The sequence below is a fragment of the Anser anser genome (genome assembly GCF_964211835.1).
Source record: "Anser anser genome assembly, chromosome: 1".
In the NCBI taxonomy this organism is placed as follows: Eukaryota; Metazoa; Chordata; class Aves; order Anseriformes; family Anatidae; genus Anser; species Anser anser.
Window position 1 is genome coordinate 22,523,878 of NC_139720.1, and position 18,602 is coordinate 22,542,479.

Consider the following 18,602-nt stretch of genomic DNA (forward strand, 5'->3'; position numbering starts at 1 on the left):
GACAGCACTGCCATAACAGGCCCTAATGAGGAAAGTGGGGTTAAAAAAGCTTTGAAATGTCAGACTTCACATTGTACTCAGCAGATTGACACAAATTTAACATATTGATAAACATGATTAAGTGCGGTTTTCCCCATCAAGTAGAAAGGGAGTTTTAATAGTTTAAGAAGTCCCTAAAGCTATCTGAGCGTCCTTGGCTTCTCGTTTGATTTGACTGGAGAACATAAGAAACTGTAAAGTAAATGCTAACAGCCATTCCCAACCTTAAGGTCCCCACCCTCCCCACCTTGTTGATTTGATCTCAGTATGAATATTACTCATTTGATCTACTATTTCTTCGGTTTATTATTCAGTGCTTGGACCTCAGCTGGGTTTAAAGTATTTGAAAAGAGGCTGCCTACAGATGGTGGATAATTTAATGTGCGACTGCTTATCGTAGCTGGGTTTTTAGAGAGGTAAAACTCAGGATTTAAAAGGATGTGGAAATACCAGAATAGAGCTCCCTTACTGAGAAAATGCCATTGTTAAACATTTATCAATAGACTGTCTTGCACAGAACATTGATGACAGTTCAAGCTGTCCTTAGATGGATTCTTGTCCTCCTGGAGTTACACAGCAATGCACAGCACGACAAGATGTCATTCAGCTATAAAAACGTTCGTAATGCATAAATATCCTTTTAATGTTTTTGCCCTAAAGTGCATCACAGAGCACAAAAACACATACTTTCTAGAGTGGTAAATTTGTTTTGTAGATGCTGCATCTGTTATGGGTTTTGAGCTTGAAATATCACTTTTTTCTTTTTTTTTTTTCTTTTGTAGTATCCCTTGTGTGTAATTAAAAGTAATGACTTCTAATGAGTCCCTGACCTACTTCAACACACTGGAACCAAACTACTACTCAGATTTGAATAGTTAATATTATGCACATTCCTTCTTTGTTGTGTCCTGTTCTATGAGAGCAGTGCAGAGGTCACAAACTAAAACACTCATGCTGTAACCCATCTGGTTAGACTTTATGAAAGATTTTTTCTGGTTGATGGGGATAAAATGGAATGTTATGGAGCTTTAATATTTCCTCATCCCATAACTCTATGCTATACAATTATGTGTTTTAATTAGAAGAAATTCTCTACAGTAATTCAGGTCATTCAGAATACCACAGTTGCTGGTCAATTTGACCACCAGAGGTAACCTCAGAAAAAATCTGCCTCTACAATGTTTCATGTACCAGGCCAATATGTGATGGTTGCGGAAATAATTTTGTTGACCACAAACCATGCTGCTCTGATTTGTACCTATGTTCTTTTCTCATTAAAACCTCATTGCAGTTCATTGAAGGTATATTCTGCTTAGGAATATGTCCTCAGAAGGTAACTGGTAGCAACAGAAGTAAAGTAAAGCCAGTGAAAGAGTAATATGAAGTAAAAGGTAAAATAATTTACCCATTTCAACTCAGAAACACTTAGACGTGATGGATCACTTATTCCCCTATATCTGGGGACAAAACAGTAATAGCTAGTTGGATTTTATCACAAAGACCGTATCTTTGCACAAAACTATACAAACAGAAATTAAAAAAAAAATAAATTTGAAACTGCCTTATCATTAGATCCTCGTCTTTGGGCGTGTGAATTGAAAGCACCCTTGAAAGAACCACTAAAGCAAAGAGAATGACTTGGAATTAATCAAATGGTTTAAAAAAAAATTCTGCGTTCCAAGTGAAATCAGCTAATGTCACCTTTCAGTTTATACTTTTGTTCTTTCCCATTCCAAAGCCCTTAAATTCTACTAAACTCTATCTCCTTCTCCTTTCTTTTTTATTTTTTTGGTCTAAATGTATTTTAAATTGTATCCATCTAGGTGAAAAGCGTAACCATTTTTTGCTCCTTTTGCTCTAGCAGATTAGAACATATATTTTGGGGTAAAACTATTGTAGTTCTTGAACAAGATACCTTACTGGACATGTGACAGATACTGTGGTTAACAGATGTCTCTCAAATTGTATCAGTCCTTAACATAAAGAGAGAACATCAAGTGTATGTTTCTAAATAAATATAGTTTATAAATACATGGTTATAAATATAAATGAATATACATATACATCTACTGGGAAGATAACTTGTGACAGATTGCTCCTCCTCATGGTAAAATCCATGGAAAAAGGCTGAATCAGAAAACTTCATATGTTGAAGCTTTTTCTCAACATCAGCTCTAGCAGCAGTGGTTTGTAGACAGTTAAACCGGCAAGGCTTCACCCTGCTGTGAGCACTGAAAGGGGCATCTCATATCTCTGAAGGCATTAATGGGTGTCAATGTATTTGTTACTGTTGGTTTGTTCTCAGAAAGAAGGAAACTAGGTCTCTAGTGATGGCATGGGTGACCTATTCATTTTTTGTCGTAGATGGAGAGATGAAGACATTACAGAAGGAAATTGATAATTAGCTGTGCTAATCATCATGTGTAGCAAAAATGAGTGGGGTTGTGAGATTCAGCGGAAGGCATGTAGCTGTATACAGTATTGTTCTAAACTGCATATATAGTGGTTGAATTAATCTCCTAGGCTCCCTTTATATCAATGGAAGAAAATGGGCAGTTTAAGCGTGCATTTTATATCCTCCTACAGTTAGTAACAAAACAGAACATTTTTAATCTTGTTGGTATAGTGCAAGATGTTATTAAGCCTCATCAAACTCTTTTGAATCTTGAATGTCTACCCTGAGTGAGTTTAGCATTACTGTACTGCAGGCTGACACATTTTTCTGAAGTAAAAGCAGGCTAAGATGATTCTCTGCCTGATGGCAATTTACAAATGTGACTAATAGCTGAAAGGTAGTGACCTCAACTCTCATCCAGCAACTGTTCAATATCTAAGCCCCGAGGATTCATTTCACTGCTGTGCGTTTTTTGTACTCACAAAGAACTCTCTCTTGCTGTACAGAAGAGGGAATAAAAATCTTGAAAAGATGGGGCCATTAATGATTAATGATAGATATTTAAAATTCAAAAAAATCACCAAGATGGAAATATGTTTCCACAGTCAAATTTTATTTCAAGCACTTTTAGTTCTTTGCAAGATTTATTAATTGGTGGTAAAATGCCAGTTGATATTGAACAATCACTAACGTAAAATTTATTGTTTTCAATTTGTTCGCTACAATTATTCCTATTTTTAATTTGCTATTGCTAATAGTTAAAAAAAAAAGAAAAAGAAAAGAAACAGATGACTGCTCAGTGCTGAGAGAATGAAAAAGGGAAATAAAATGCTAGTTGATATGTTAAAGTTAGTAGTGGTAGAACTGAGTAGGTAGTGAAACTGAAGATGAGAGTGATTTAAGCCCATTACGCTGCGTGACTGTATAGCATGGTTACTGCTGCGAGTGTAACTCATAATCAGTAATGTTCAAAATTACTGGTGATTCCTATCTCAGGTCTTTTTTTTTTGTATGAGCTTATCTCATTTCACTGTCTGCTATTCTACTCCCAAATCATGCTTTCAGCTGAAAGGCTGTATAAAGGAAGATGGCATTTGAAGTGACCAGCTGATACTTTACATTGACAAATGTAGCATGCAAATGGATTTGAGAGCTCAATAAAAAGATTCCACTGAACTTCTGTACAAAACTTGGACAGAATATCATAGAGGAGAAGGCATACTAAGAGCTGCCTTCTGTGATTTACTGCTTTCTTTACTGGAAAGGCAAACCTAGGTCACTTAGTTTTCTCTGCTGTTCCTAGTACAACACCTTTATTTGGATCCCTGCATTGGACCCACCAAATAGATCCACAGTAATCCTCCCCTATAAATAGTCCTGGAAGTGGGAGTGGTAGATGTCTTTTATTTTCAGTATATGGGAGACTGGAAGTGGTTCACCATTTGGCTGAAATAAATGAAACATAATGTTAGCTGCTTTGGCTCTTCTGAAGTTGTCTGCACCTGCTCCATCAGGGAGTAGAAGTCTGTTCTGTAGTAATGCTTGGTAGATATCTCATATAGATTTGTTCCTCTTTGAAATGCTGCCACAATCACAGTTTTTGGAGAGTTAGTTCTGAACGTAACTGCTCCATCTTCTTTGATCTTCTGGGAAAAGGAGATCTTTAGAGACAGATTTAAAATCAGCTTGGAGATGTACAGAAAAATCCAGGGAAAACCAGAAACTGTACTTGACTGATGTCAAGTTTTGGTTTGAATCTATCTTGAAGGTTTAGCCTATCTACTTGCTTACAAGAAATTGTTTTATTGTTTTATTTGTCTTCCCCTCCCCCCTTTCCCTCCCCCCCCCCCCCCATTTTAAAACAAACAAACAAAGAAACAATCAAAAAACATACAGAATAATTTTCTGATGCCAGTGACCGTGGTTAATAGAGAGAATGAGATGAAGCCATTACTGACTTAGATTAAAGGACTAAGGGAATGCTGGTAGTTTTAATTGTAGCTCAGTGTGCTCCAGAATTAAGACCAGTCCATACTAAAATTGGATATTATTTCAAATCCAAACACTGTCGTTAGTTTCGCACTATAAACATCTGTCTTCAAATAACATTAGGTTTTTCAATAGATCAGCTCAAGCTTAAAAATAACAAAATAAAAAATAAGGCTCCTATGAATTTATCTGCGTAATAATTTCAAAGAGTTCCAGACTGTCACCCACCAGAAGTAGAAAGTTTATCAGCAGATTAGGTTAATGGGGGGCAGTGGCCAAAGCATAGGATAGGAAAGCATATGACAAAAAATAGTATCAATGAACATTCAAACATAAGTGCTTTTAGCAATTGTCAGTGAATGTGACAGCTGTTGTGTGAGAACTGATGTGAATGTAGTTACATAATCCATTGTTTTTTCCTTTTTTCCCTCAAAGAAAAGATGTGCTCTTGACAATGCTGTATAGCACTTAAATACAAATCAAATGTTAAGTGTATTGTATTTAATTTTGAAAATTTAGACTGAGAAATCTAGAATGAAAAATGTAGGAGCAAAAGACCCTTTACAGGTCTCTTTCAAAATGCATATTTACATCTCAAGGGGCCAACAGAACTTCAAGCATAAATACTTAGTGTATTTAAGGAGTTTTAAAAACACATATCACTGAATTGATAGAGCATAACTGTTCTCTTGCTTAGGCAGCATTGTGCTCTATCTCATAAAACGTACTTGGGGACATGTAAAATGGTTTATTAAACTTACAGTCCATAACTAAGGTTGTTACATTTTAATGTATATATTTTTTGTTCATGGATTATTGAACCACTAAATACCAACAATTTGTCTTCGTGCTAAACAATGTCTGTGAACATTGTTCTGAGTGTTTTCAAGTAACTGTGTTACTCTTGAACATGTCACAAGTCCTCAGCTTTTAAAACTATTTTTCAGTGCTCCCCTATGTATGAATGTGGTGCATTTAAAAGCAGGCAAGGAAGGAAGTGTCTGTTTACTTTTGCATAAAATCCTTTTGTGGAGAGAAATCCATGAGGTATTTCTTAGTGGGAGATCTGCAGATCTGGGAAAAAAAATACTTGAATATAAAGTGCTGTCTATAATCATGAAGGATGTATGCAAAAATATGGAGTCTTATACAAAATAAGGAGGCTAGCTAAATATTCCGTTGCATGAACCACTTTTCTTGAAATTTAGCCATAGCTTGCTTTTTAGACAATGTTTCTCTCTGTTTTTACATGGCATATATTTCTTGCATGTTGGTGATAAGTTAGCAGAAGTAAAACTGTGGCTGCTTAAGGTGGCCCCAATTTCAGGGCCCATTTCAGGGGTATTTGGTTTGGATCATATTTACCTTCCCTTCTCTTCCACTGTTTTTAGAAATAACTCTAGGGAAGAAGCTGAACGGCAGGGAGCTGAAAAGTAGGAAAGTAGCTTCTCTTCTCTGCCTTTTCTATGGCCCCAAATCAGTGACACTCATCATCTCTGTTGACCTGAAACATCTCATTGCTAAATTGTACCAACAGGTTTCATACACATACCTAGGATTTGTTATTAATCTAATGCCGAGGAACAGGAACTGAGAAAGTTAATGGATATATAGTGCTGTGGTCTTGACTTCAAGATTTTCAGTGACAAAATATCTGTCTAAAAGAGCTTTTACTGGTGTTGATTTTATGAATGTTATCGCTGAAATAACTTTCAGCAATGCAACAACCTCAGCATTTTTGTGAAATGGCACACTGAGGTGCAAAATGCCACACAATGGTCTTTTTTTTTTTTTTTTTCTTTTTCCATCTAGAAAAAGACGACTGTTTTAAAAAGTAATAGATTAAATTTTGAAAAGGAATGATATGGGCTCTAAATGCACATAGTTGTATTGTTACAGGCCAGAATCTCTCCTCTATAAAGAGATAAAGATGTTTCAAATCTTTTCTGAAAGAAAGGGAATTTATACAAGACAAGATTTGTAAGGAGATTTTATATTTTATTTTTTCTTGGTGTGTCTTTGCTGTGTTAGGAATACTCATTTCATGAAATATAACTTTTAACTTACTTTTTCTGTGATCCTCCCTCTCCTTTATCCTGTTCTCTCTGGTTGTTATTATTCCAGCGTTTCAAATTATTTATTCTGAGGCTTTTCCATGAGTAGAAAATTTCCTAAAGAAGAGTACAGCCAAGATATATAAGAGTTTATTTCTTTGTGTTTCTGACTGAGAAATGATTTTGCCATCCCTTAGGCTATAAAGTGTTTTATTAGGCTGTAAGAGCCCATGCTGTCTTTAAAGGCAGGGTTAGTGACCAGACTCTGAATAGCATACATATGCCTTAAATCCATCTTTTTTTATTTATTTTTTATTTTTTTTTTTGATGAGGAAACAGTTTATAGGACGTAAAGGTTCCACTAAAACCTTCTGCTTTAGCTTTTAATGTGACAGTGGGCATTTACCTGATCACCTGTTATCTGGAACTGCTAAATGTGGTTCTCAAAAGAATCACTTTAAGAACTCGAAATTGATTCCTTGAAGAATATTTTATATTTTGTAGGATGTGAACTAAGCACCTGCTATTAACATAGATTATAAATTCAAGAAGATAATTGAGGTATCGTTCATTTCAGGCCAGTATTTCATCACTTTTATCACTGTAAATAAGAAAAACTTTCCCATTTTAAATTAATGTAAATGTTAATTAAACTTTCATGCACCAAAATATTCTTCAGCATACTTTAATATTGCCTATGGACAACTTCTTCTGGACCTTGCCAAACCACTTATTTAAGATAAGAATCAATAGAAATTCACCCCAGATTATTTTAAATGAAAATACTGATTTATTTTAGAGTCTATTTCAGTTTTTTTGTGGATATTTTTTGTTTCCACAAAGAAAGAAGGCTGAGGTGGATTTTTTTTTTTTTCGTGAAATAGCTTTTGGTATTAACCATATAGTTTCCATATTGTTGAATCATGCTCAATATTAAAACTGGAAAATGAAAAATCAGTGGGAGAGAAAGACTGAAAAGTAGAAGGAGAAGGGAAATGGGAAAACACATACACGTATATACATATACAAAACAAGGAAATGGAAATAATATATGTTTAACTCATCAAATTTAATTGTAACATTTTTAAGAATCATAGTCATCAAAACTGAGACCTTCTTACCATCTGTAGTAATAGTAAGCATTCCTCCTTTATAGAAATCTATTCCTATCACAGCCAGGATCACGAAAGAAGTTGTCACACTTACATGTCAACAATCGTGACATCTGGAGAAAAGCAGAACGCATTATTTCTTGGTGAGAGTGTTATGTGATAAGACTTGACTGACATTTTACAAAATTTTAGATGTGTTCTGATCAGTTTATTTAATTAAAACAAGATATTCAGTTCTGCGCAATGCATGTAGATAATCTATTTTAAGCCTTTCAAAGACACAAGTAGAGGGAAGGGATATTAGACTGGCTTGAATTACTTGTCATTTTATTTTCAGATACCTCAAATCAGCTATGCATCTACAGCTCCAGAACTGAGCGATAACACCAGGTATGACTTCTTCTCCCGAGTGGTCCCACCTGACTCCTACCAAGCACAGGCCATGGTTGACATTGTGACGGCTCTTGGGTGGAACTACGTTTCGACGCTGGCTTCTGAAGGAAACTATGGAGAGAGCGGTGTAGAGGCATTCACCCAGATTTCCAGGGAAATCGGTAAGTTTATGTTTATCAGGTTTTGTATAAATAGCTGGCAAGTATTAAATCATTGCTGAGCTTTGCCAGGGTCTATGCAGAATGATCAGAATGCCTGCAGGCAGGCGACCTAGACTCAGGTGGAGGGCTTTGATTTTGATGATTTTGCTGCTTGTGGGTCTGCCAATGTGACAGTTCTGGCACTAATTTAAGAAAAGTTCAAGAGAGGTAAATAAGTATGTGCCTCATGCCCATTTTGGAAAAGGGAAGCTCCTTAATAGACTTAATAAATATAAGTCTCAGTGTGGTCATGTAAGGTTGAGATTTACACAAAGAAACTGCTACTGGGGCAAAAAACAACCACCAAATACATTATACCTAGATCTGAGGAAATGTGATTGTTAGCTTAGGAAAATCATAATCCAATAATACCTTATTTTCCTTGTTCCAGAATGTATAAATCCAGAGTTTTTACTTTTGATGAATTTGAACAACAACAAATCTATGAAGTACAAACACATATTCTCATTGTTTTTCCTTCAGGATGAAATGTGCTATATAAATATAGGCATTATTTTGAGAATTATTTTTAAGTTCCTTTGATCTTTTTTTTTTTTTTTTTCACACTACAATAGTTATTTCTGGCATGAAAAATCAGTTATTTCTTATGAGCAGTAGGTTTTGGACACCAAGGAATAAAGATGATGAGTAGCAGGTGGTTTGAAATAGCAAGAAATTGGCCTTTCACTAACTAAAATGTTTAATGACAAAATAATATCCTTTCTGAAAAAAAATAAAAATAAAAATACAAGCAGCCTTCCTGTCCTTCCTGAGAAAGCCTGCGTTAATTTACTGGGTTTGATTTTCAGGGCATGTACATATGAACTCTCTTTCTTTCAAGTCAGTATGGGTGAGAAAACATCTTCCATTTCAGTCATATGGATAACATCTCAATTGTATGGAAAGGTGCATGTGCATCTCAGGTACTTACGCCTGAACCATAAAATTTACCGATTACTCACAGCAACTTGGCAGTAAGACAAAAATGTAACAATTTGTGCCACTTAGGGAACTCGTGTGTATGACATGTTGGATAAGTTAACTAATAAGTATTCTACCTTCTAATCAGTGCTGTTATGGGTGAGTCTAGGCAAATTCCACTGCAATGGTTTGATTTGGAGTTGGTAAAGGAATGGATAATTCTTCCAGAGTTTGTATCTAATACACAAGTTTTATCTGTTATTTGAAATACTGCAGTGATTAGATTGATTGTCCCAGAAATTCAAGAGTTCATTGGCTGAAAATGACTTTTTCTTGAAAACATCTGCAGCCTATCAAGTCTGCTGATTTCTGAAAGTAGACAAAATAAAGTGCTCAGGACTATTCTGCTGTTTCTTGTTCCCACAGGTCTGAGAGTTTTTCAGATTTTTTCAAAGACAACTGTGACTTCACTATAATCACAATGACTTGAGACCTATTTAGAAAACTGAACTCAGAGAGTAATTATCAATGGTTTCTGTTAAAAAGGAAGAATGTGCTGTGCGTATTTTTTTTTTTTTGGCAGGGGTTTGTGCTGGATCAGATACCAGCCCATATTTTCATGTTTAGTCCAGATGGACTTGGAATGAAGGATATGCTTGTAAAATCTGGAGGTGACTTCAAACTCAGAAGGACTGGCTAGAAAATGCTATCTCAAAAAATGATCTGTGTGTGATAGGAAATTATAACCTGCTTATATTTCTTGTGTCATATTGTAAACCAGAGTACCATCTTTACCATCAAGTAATTTGAGTAATTCTCTAATTTGCCTGACAGTTGTGAAACCTTAATTTGACTTGGTACAGATTTTGGCCCTCCCTTCACAAAGGGTGAGAAAGTCTACAAGTGAGAAGGAAGTCAGAAATCTTGAAAATGTGGTCTGTGCAAGACCACAACTGAGCAAGGTGGTTCGTAAGCCTGAAGAAGAGTTGATTAAGAAGGGAAGATGATGAAAGTAATGTTTTCAAACAGACAAATGGCTTTTACAGAAAGGTAGAGGACCACACATTCATCCAAAGTCAGTGTATCTGAACAGAAATAATAGAATTACTCTACAGCATGGTTCAGTGTAGATTTGAAGAAAACCCCTTTCAATGTTTAAGATATTGAAGCATTAGACCAGATGGCTTGGGGATGTTTTGGAGCCACCATTGCTGAGAATCTGAGAGAATGCATTAGATGAACATCTGCCCCAAGATTATATAAGTGTACTTAGCTCTTCCTTGGGGCTGGAAGGTGGATTGGATAACATTTTAATGTCCCTTCCAGTCTAATTCTATTATTCACTGTCCTCAGACTTTTCACCTGAACCATAGGTTTGGAAACTCTTTTAAAATGGGAAGTTCAAATAGCCTCTAATTATGAAGCCTGAGATTATAAAGTCTTGGTAGGTTTATAAAAATCATCACATAGTATGAGACTGTACACAAAACAGGAAAACATGTTAATAAAAAGTGTATGAGGAGTACCTAATGAAGACATTGCTCCCCTTGTGCTGCTGGCATAAAAATGCATAGGACAGCTCCTTTCTAAATCCTTTATATACTTTTTAAGATAAGTGACCAACAACTGGAAGCAAAATGAATGTGAAGATAAGCATAACAGAAAGCAATAAATTTGAGGAAGGGAAGTGAAATAAATTGATATATTCATTTCTGAAAAAAAAATATAAAAATTAGTGCCTTAGAGGATATGTGAGATAGCAGTTTTGAAACTATGGTTATGAAAGCATGCATCATTTCTTATTTTATTTTATTTTTTTTTTCTAAATAACATTTTCTCTAATCAGTTAAGAATGAATGATGGGTAAGGTTTTTAAATATTTTAAAATAGAAGATAATTTCATGTACTTTAATTGTAAGTACTTATTTGTCATGATCTCTCTTTGTCTCTAACATCCAGTTTGGTTGGTCCTTTGTTCAACTCCTATTTCTTGATCAGTAACAGAAGCAAAATGGAACAGGCTCGCAAATGATATGTGGAATGCTGAAAAGGTCAAAGTGATGCCACTGTGACATGCCACAGAATATATTACATATCAAAATCTACTCTCATTTTAAGGACAAAGATCCTGTCTGGGACAAAGGATAGCTGGAAATTAAATACATTACATTACAATGATTGTAAAAATAATAGGGAATGATACTTATTCCAACTTGCTTTTCCATGTATTATTGATTGAATACAGTGATTAAATTTATAATATTTTTTTACTCCCACAAGAAAATTAATCAATGATATTACTATAATCATTTTGGCATCATGATCAAATCTTTTTGGTACATTATCCAAAGGAGTGAATTGATACGAAATGGTAATGCTTAAGAGTTTAAGCATTAAACTGAGAAAAACTAACTCACTGGGAGAAGCTAAACAGAGGAAAAGAAAGAAACACATTTTACCAAGTCCTCATTAAACTGTCACGCTGAATACCATTCCTGTGTTTATATTGCTGTAAATGATGTTTGGCAAAATAGATGTTGTTAAATCTCTAATCAGACTTTCTTTTAATGGTTCCTCCTGCCATTAAATACCAAATGAATGTGCCATCAGTGATAAAATCATGGCACCCTTTTCACTTTTTTAGAGAAAGCAAAAACATTTGGTTGAGAAAAATATGTTTGGGGTCAGAATACTTGCTTAGTTAGTGCAATGTTTATACTGAAAAATTGGGGAAATCCATGAATCGTATGTGAAATGCTACATGAGAGATTTTACCCCTATTAATGGTCAATGAAAAATTGACATAAATGTTAATAGGTATTTGCAGTGAAACACTTATGCGTTCCACAGTATTGGAAAAGGAGGTAAAAATAATAATGTCAGTGAACTGTGGCTGATCATTAAGGAAAGGCTATAAAAATTAGCATTGCTTACCCCTTTTGTCTTGTATGTCCGTATTGCACATCTTGTCAGAGGTATATATTAAAAAAAAAAAAGACCAGATCTTTGGCTGAGGCAAAATGACATGGTTTTGTTGCAGCTTTACCCCAGATGAAAACCATATACTTCATATACTTCATACCAAAATGTACTCTTGATTGCTTGCATTTAGGATTTTGTAGATTTACCTATTCCCTTTATCCTGATATATTGAAGTTAATAACATTTTTCTGAGAGGGGCTACAGCTTGTGGCTCATCATAATATTTTACCATTACAGTCACTCTGATAACTATATACTTAATGAATACGTATACTGAATTAATTCTACACTAACTTTATTTAAATTGCTTCAGATTTCAGCATAGCTAGCTGTATGTTATTTACATGGAGAATGGTCTGCAAAAACATTTGTCTTTGACATAGTTCTTGGGTCACCTCATCTCTTGTCCCTTTTTTGAGCGTCTACAGTAGTGTGCTGTATCTCTGCTTTTCTCCGTTTTTTTTTGATTACTTCAAACCTTTAATATCTTTTGTACTTATAAGGCATTCACTGGATAAATGGAAAGTTTAGTGGGAAGTGGGGAGGGAGGGTTACACCTCTAGAGTGTATAACCTTTCCTCTCCACTGAGATGATTCATTGATAATTTAGAAATAAATAAGATTGACTGTTATTTAGATTAATTCACATATCCAACAGTAATCTTTTTTTATATCTTTGATATCAAGCTAAAGCTTTTTATATCTTGTTAGGTAAGCTGATGAATAGACTTGTTTCCCCCTGCCTTCCTCCCCCCTCCCATCCCCCAAGATGTTATTTAATAGATTAAGAAGACTTGCAGCATGAAGACTAAAGAAATACAATATATAACATTTAACTTTTTTTTTTTCTTTTTTTTTTTTTTTCCCCAGAGATATTCTGCTTTAGAGACTGGATTCAAGCTTAACACATTAATTTTCACAACTAATAATATTCTAACATACCCTCACAAAGGGGAAACAGTTTAATTCAATTTTAAGTTTTATATTTATGCAGCTGAACTCTATTGATAACACTGTATTTCAAGCTGCAAGCTGTAATTAATAATAACACTATATAATTGGCTACAGGAAGTTCAAAGTAATGTTTGAAAAAATATGAAATCAGATGATAGGTGTATTAATATTGCAAAAGCCTGAAAGTGATTCCAGCAGTTTTTAATATTTGTACCATTTAGTACCTGATAAAGAACAGTGTAATTCTAAGGGATTTGCAATTGAGGACCATTTTAATTTCTCTCAGAGGTGCTAATCATTATGATATTCTTCAGCTTTAATTATTTTTTTTTTTCTATATAATTTTAAGGTAGCATCTCAGAACAGTAAGCACACAGTGTCACTTTCCTGGTATGCTCTGACCCTCCTGTGACTGTTGGAAAAGAGACTTCTTTACCTTTAATAGCTCTTGAGGACTTTCATCTTCAGTGAATTAGTTGAGGCACTTTTTAAAGCTGTTGTAGAAAGCTCACTAGCTACAGTGGAGATGAAAAAAATAATAATAATAAAAAAAAAGTCAGAAAGCTTCTGTAGATCTGGGTTTTGTGCCTGCCCTAAAGAGTATGTACTGTCCAGTGGACTGTGCTGACAAGAGTTGCATAGCCAAGCCTCACCACGTTAGATGGTGTGGCGCTGATTCTCCCGTGATCTTTACAGAGTTTATTCCATTCAAATTTCTTAATCTTGTGGCAAATTAAGGCAATAACATCCCTCAAATGGATATTTTTAAGCAGCTATGCCACGAAAAAAAAAAAAAAAAAGCCTCCAAGTAACTTACAGACAGTATAATTTGTTCACAGATTATCTAAGCATTGTGGTCATGTATTCAAAACCACCATTACACTTCAATATTTCTGGAGTGAATGGAGTAGTTATGAGAGCTGGCAGAGGTAGTCCCAATGGGACTTTAATTTGGAGCTGGGGATAGATGCTATCCCTATGCTAAAAGGGATAAGCTTGTATGCTAATAATTTCCTTTTATTCCTCTACTGGAAAAATTACTTATATTCCACCGGAGGCAATTTGCAATTTGATTCTGGAAAGCAGTCCTGTGCAAGAAGTAGGGACTTCTTTATGTGAAAGAAGTCAGTAAATACCTCCCTGAACTCATTGGGTTTAGCAAAGGATTTAGTGCACAGGAAGATCGTCTCTGAGGTTGCTGACAAAGCTTCAAGTAGGAAGACCTCATGCTTCCCACCTGGTTTTGCTCACTGATATTTATTGTCTCAAGCCAGCTGGGGTGTGAACTGCAGTCAAGACTGAGTTCATTACTTCTTTTTATATGGTACAGTTGCCAAATAGCTGTGATATTCAATCTCTTCTGAGTCTGAAGCTGATTTCATTTTGCTTAGAGCAGTCAGCCCTTGGAGAGCGGAGACAAATAAGCTCCTCAGAGCAAGGACAGTATGTTTTCACAGTGATGCCTACTATGGAATTTACTGAGAATTTAGAAAACTCAGTAAATTAAATGTCAAAAACTCATTATAATATGGAGGAACTGTGAACCATTATGTGTATACTCTCGTATTTCACTTTACTCCTATAAGTACTGTAGAAGGCATTGGACTATCTGACCTCTTTTTATTTTTACTTCACTTAAACACCATACTTCATTTAAATATCAGATATTTGCATTGTTTGTAAGCACAACTGCAAAGAATATTAAAAATATCCAGGAAACAACTTGTGTCTCAGCAGTGTTTTCAGTGCAATGGCTTATTTGTAGAACCTTTTACTTAGTCGTGTTATCTAGCTCAAGATTTTTAAATGTAAAAATACAAATAAAATTATACGTGTATTGATGTTAATTTTAAGAAAGCAATCTAACTAGATTAAAAGCATACTTTTGTTGAAATACAGTGTATGGTGCTCAAAGTGAATGTGCATTTTTATTTTTTATTTTTATTTTTATTTTCCGAATACATTGTTCTTTTCAGCAATCTTTGGGAATTACAAATTTCAGTGACTATAAACAAGTCAATAGTTTAAAAAAGGAAACAATTTCAAACAAGATGTAAGGTATAGTTTTTAATTTTAGATGTGAATAAGCATTAAAAATACTAGGGCATACTGATTTATTTCTTTGGGGTTTAAATCAATAAGAAAAATCTCTCTAAAAAGAAGTTCAACACAAGATGTTGAGCCAAATCTAGAAATCACTGCTCAAAGTATAGACTATGCTATGCCTGAGATCAGATCTCTATGATTATTATAAGGGCACTTTCTGGACGTATGAGCTGTTATTAAACATTCTGAAATAAAAGGTAGGATAAATATATAGGTGTTACCACTAGATCTTTGCAATGACTGAAATGAAATTTCTCACATGCTATTTTGGTTATTAGTGTGTGTTACTATTGAGCCTGTAGCTTCACTTAGATTCTGCAACTCTCTTTTGCTAGAAAGGGTTCCAGAGCAAATAATTCACGCATAATAATAAAGCTCCTGTGAAAGCAAACTTAGGAAATGTGTGAATCAAAATATAGCCATTCCATTTTTTTATGACCAGATTTCACACATGCCTGTTAACAGGAACCAGTTTTTAACAGAGTTAATCCCAGCAGATATTATTGTTGCAAGTGAAAGCACTTGTAAAGGGGACACTAGAAGGTAGAGCATGAAGGACACGCAGTATGATTTGCAGTCTGAATAAACATGTTTGTTTTTGCATTAAGATTTTGCTGTGGTGCAAGACAGAGGGCAGCTGTGGGAAATACTTTGATAGTTTATATTCCATGGTGATTGTTCTTAACCTGTAAAGGACTTTCTGTCAATAGCAAGTTGCAGATGCTTCACAGATTCTGCATTGAGAGTGAGATTTTTTTCTTCTTTATCAGGAGCTAAGAGCTCCTTTGTCCTGTATTTTCTTATAAGCTTCTTTTATTGTCTCTTCAGCAGAAATCTTGCTTTCACACAGGATTCAGTATGACACCAACTGTATTACAGTGGTGTGAATAATTTGTGTTGAGTCCAGCTTGAATCAGAGAACAAATCTACAGGCCATGGCAGGTCCTTGATCAGAGGCTGTGCAAGTGAACTTTGCCAAGATAACACTTAATAACTTTTGTTTCCTAGGATTCAAAAAATTTAGTGAGGAACACCTATTCTGCTCCTGTGACGCCCCACTTGGAGTGCTGCATCCAAGCACAGGGGCCCCCAGCAAAACAAGGTTGTGGGTCTGTTAGAGCAGGTCCAGAGGACAGCTACAAAGATGATCAGAGGGCTGGAGCACCTCTCCTATGAAAAAAGGCTGAGAGAGCTGGGGATGCTGAGCCTGGAGAAAAGAAGGCTCCAGGGAGACCTCACTGCAGCTTTTCAATACTTAAAGGGGGCTTATAAAAAAGAGAGCAGTAAGTGGGCTGTTGGGCTGTATTTACATATTCTCTTTTGTCAACACATTAAAAGGTTCACAGAATTTGAACTGTAATCTTCGTTGTGCTGCACTAGTTTTTAGTCAATAGTGTCATTCATGTTAAGAAGTTGCATCTGGTAAAGAGAAATTCCTATCACTTGAATTTGCTCAGAAAACTGTATTTTCTGTCTTTGTTTTTCTGTATATCTGTCTGAACACCTTTCTGTCTTCAAATGTTTTGTAGTAGTTTCAAACATTAGTGTTTTTTCAGCTTTGCTTTCTACCTCAAGAAATGTCTCTCTTAAATACAACGTGTGAGAAATGTCTCATGATTGAATGCTAGCAAAATTTTCATGTTCTGTTTCATGCTTTCATGTTCCGTTTTGGACTCTTCAGTACAGGAAGGACATTGAGGCCCTGGAACGTGTCCAGAGAAGGGCAATGAAGCTGGTGAAGGGCCTGGAACACAAGTTCTGTGAGGAGCGGCTGAGGGAACTGGGGTTGTTTAGTCTGGAGAAGAGAAGGCTCAGGGGAGACCTTATTGTTCTCTACAACTACCTGAAAGGAAGTTGTGGGGAGCTGGGTGTTGGCCTCTTCTCGCAGATAACTAGTGACAGGTCTAAAGGGAATGGCCTCAGGTTGCATGAGGGGAGGTTCAGGTTGGAAATGAGGAGATATTTCTTCTCAGAAAGAGCAGTCAGGCATCGGAATGGGTTGCCCGGGGATGTGATGGCGTCACCGTCCCTCGGGGTGTTCAAGGAAAGGTTGGACGTAGTGCTTAGGGACATGGTTTAGTGGTTTAAATTGGTGGTAGGGGGATGGTTGGACCGGATGATCTTGGAGCTCTTTTCCAACCTTAATGGTTCAATGATTATATGATTTTTGCCTGCAGTTTAAACAATGAAGTACTAGAACTGTTGGACTGCCTCGCACTGCAGGTCAATATCTTGTCTTTAGTGGTGGCCTCAGTTATATGGAAGAGAAAGATATCAAAATCTTACTTAGCATTCACTGGTAGAATTACCTATCCAAACAGTGTAACCCTGTGTATTTAATGGTTGATACTTAGATTTCCCAAAGAATGAAAATTTATATCTATTATAATTTCTTCGTGTAATCATTTTAACCTTACATCTTGAATCTCCTCTTGTTGTGACAGTAGGAGTGGTACACAGGAGAATCCAGTTAACCTCCTCAGTAATGTGCCTTCCTACTTATCTTAACTCTGAGTTGGAAGATATGAAATAATTGCAGCTTAATAGTTTTTGTTGACAGTTTCTGGATTCCTTACTTCATTTATGTCTCTGTTAAGCTGTGTAGCTGTGACTGAACACTCCAAATGAAGCCTTGCTGTTGATTTATATAGTGTCATTGTAATCTCATTTTTATTCTCAACCCAATTCTTTATATATCCTGACAAACTGTAAGTTTTTTCTGTTGGCTGCTGGGTATCAAGAAAATTATTTCCAAAAGCTATCTGTTCTGACACTCAAGGTTTATTAACAAATGGCTACAGCTGATTTAATACTCAATGATGTGTGTGAACAATTCCAGGTATTCCTGCCAGTGTATGCTCCCTTGCATTTGTCAATAGTCAATATTTTTTGATGATATACTTGTTTATTGAGCTTTGAGACTACTCTGTCTCCTCTCTCTGATCTTGATTATTTCAAATAATTTCATACCATCTTCAGTTTTACCCATTTCTCTGGTCAATACTTAACCCCTCCTTTTTTTTTTTTTTTTTTTTTCATTTGAAGAGCATTGTGTTGTACAGCACAAGCCATAGCAGGCAGTTCTAGTGCATGTCTGTTAGCCTTTAACGATGAGTTGACTCTTTTTACTCATTGCTTTGACCCTTAGGAGTCTTTTCCTTCCACTCGCCCTCAATTTCTTTCTATTACTTCCAAGTTTGTGAAATATTTCTTATGAAAACTCTATCATGAACTTTAATATTCCATATGCAAGACGGATATATCTGTTTTGGTAGTAACTACTGTTACATTCTATGTAAGTACTAACAATTACAGAATGCAGAGAGATTTGAACTTATCTTACACATTTATCTATTGTGCTTATATGGCCCTCAGGAATACATTTATTCTTTGAGGTAGTCTAAACTCGTACATTTTCCTATTATGTAGGATCATACTACCTGTTCCTGAACCCATA

The 18,602-nt window shown here is 35.5% G+C and overlaps 1 protein-coding gene across 7 annotated transcripts in view; it reads left to right on the forward strand.

Moving 5' to 3' along the window:
* The window catches only part of GRM8 (glutamate metabotropic receptor 8), a 344,303-nt gene that overhangs the window by 57,079 nt on the left and 268,622 nt on the right, over positions 1–18,602 (forward strand). For all 7 annotated transcript variants that reach the window (XM_083819524.1, XM_083819525.1, XM_083819520.1 and 4 more), the window contains one exon: positions 7,927–8,143. In XM_083819524.1, coding sequence (XP_083675650.1) covers positions 7,927–8,143 — 217 coding nt within the window. The remainder of the gene's footprint in view (positions 1–7,926; positions 8,144–18,602) is intronic.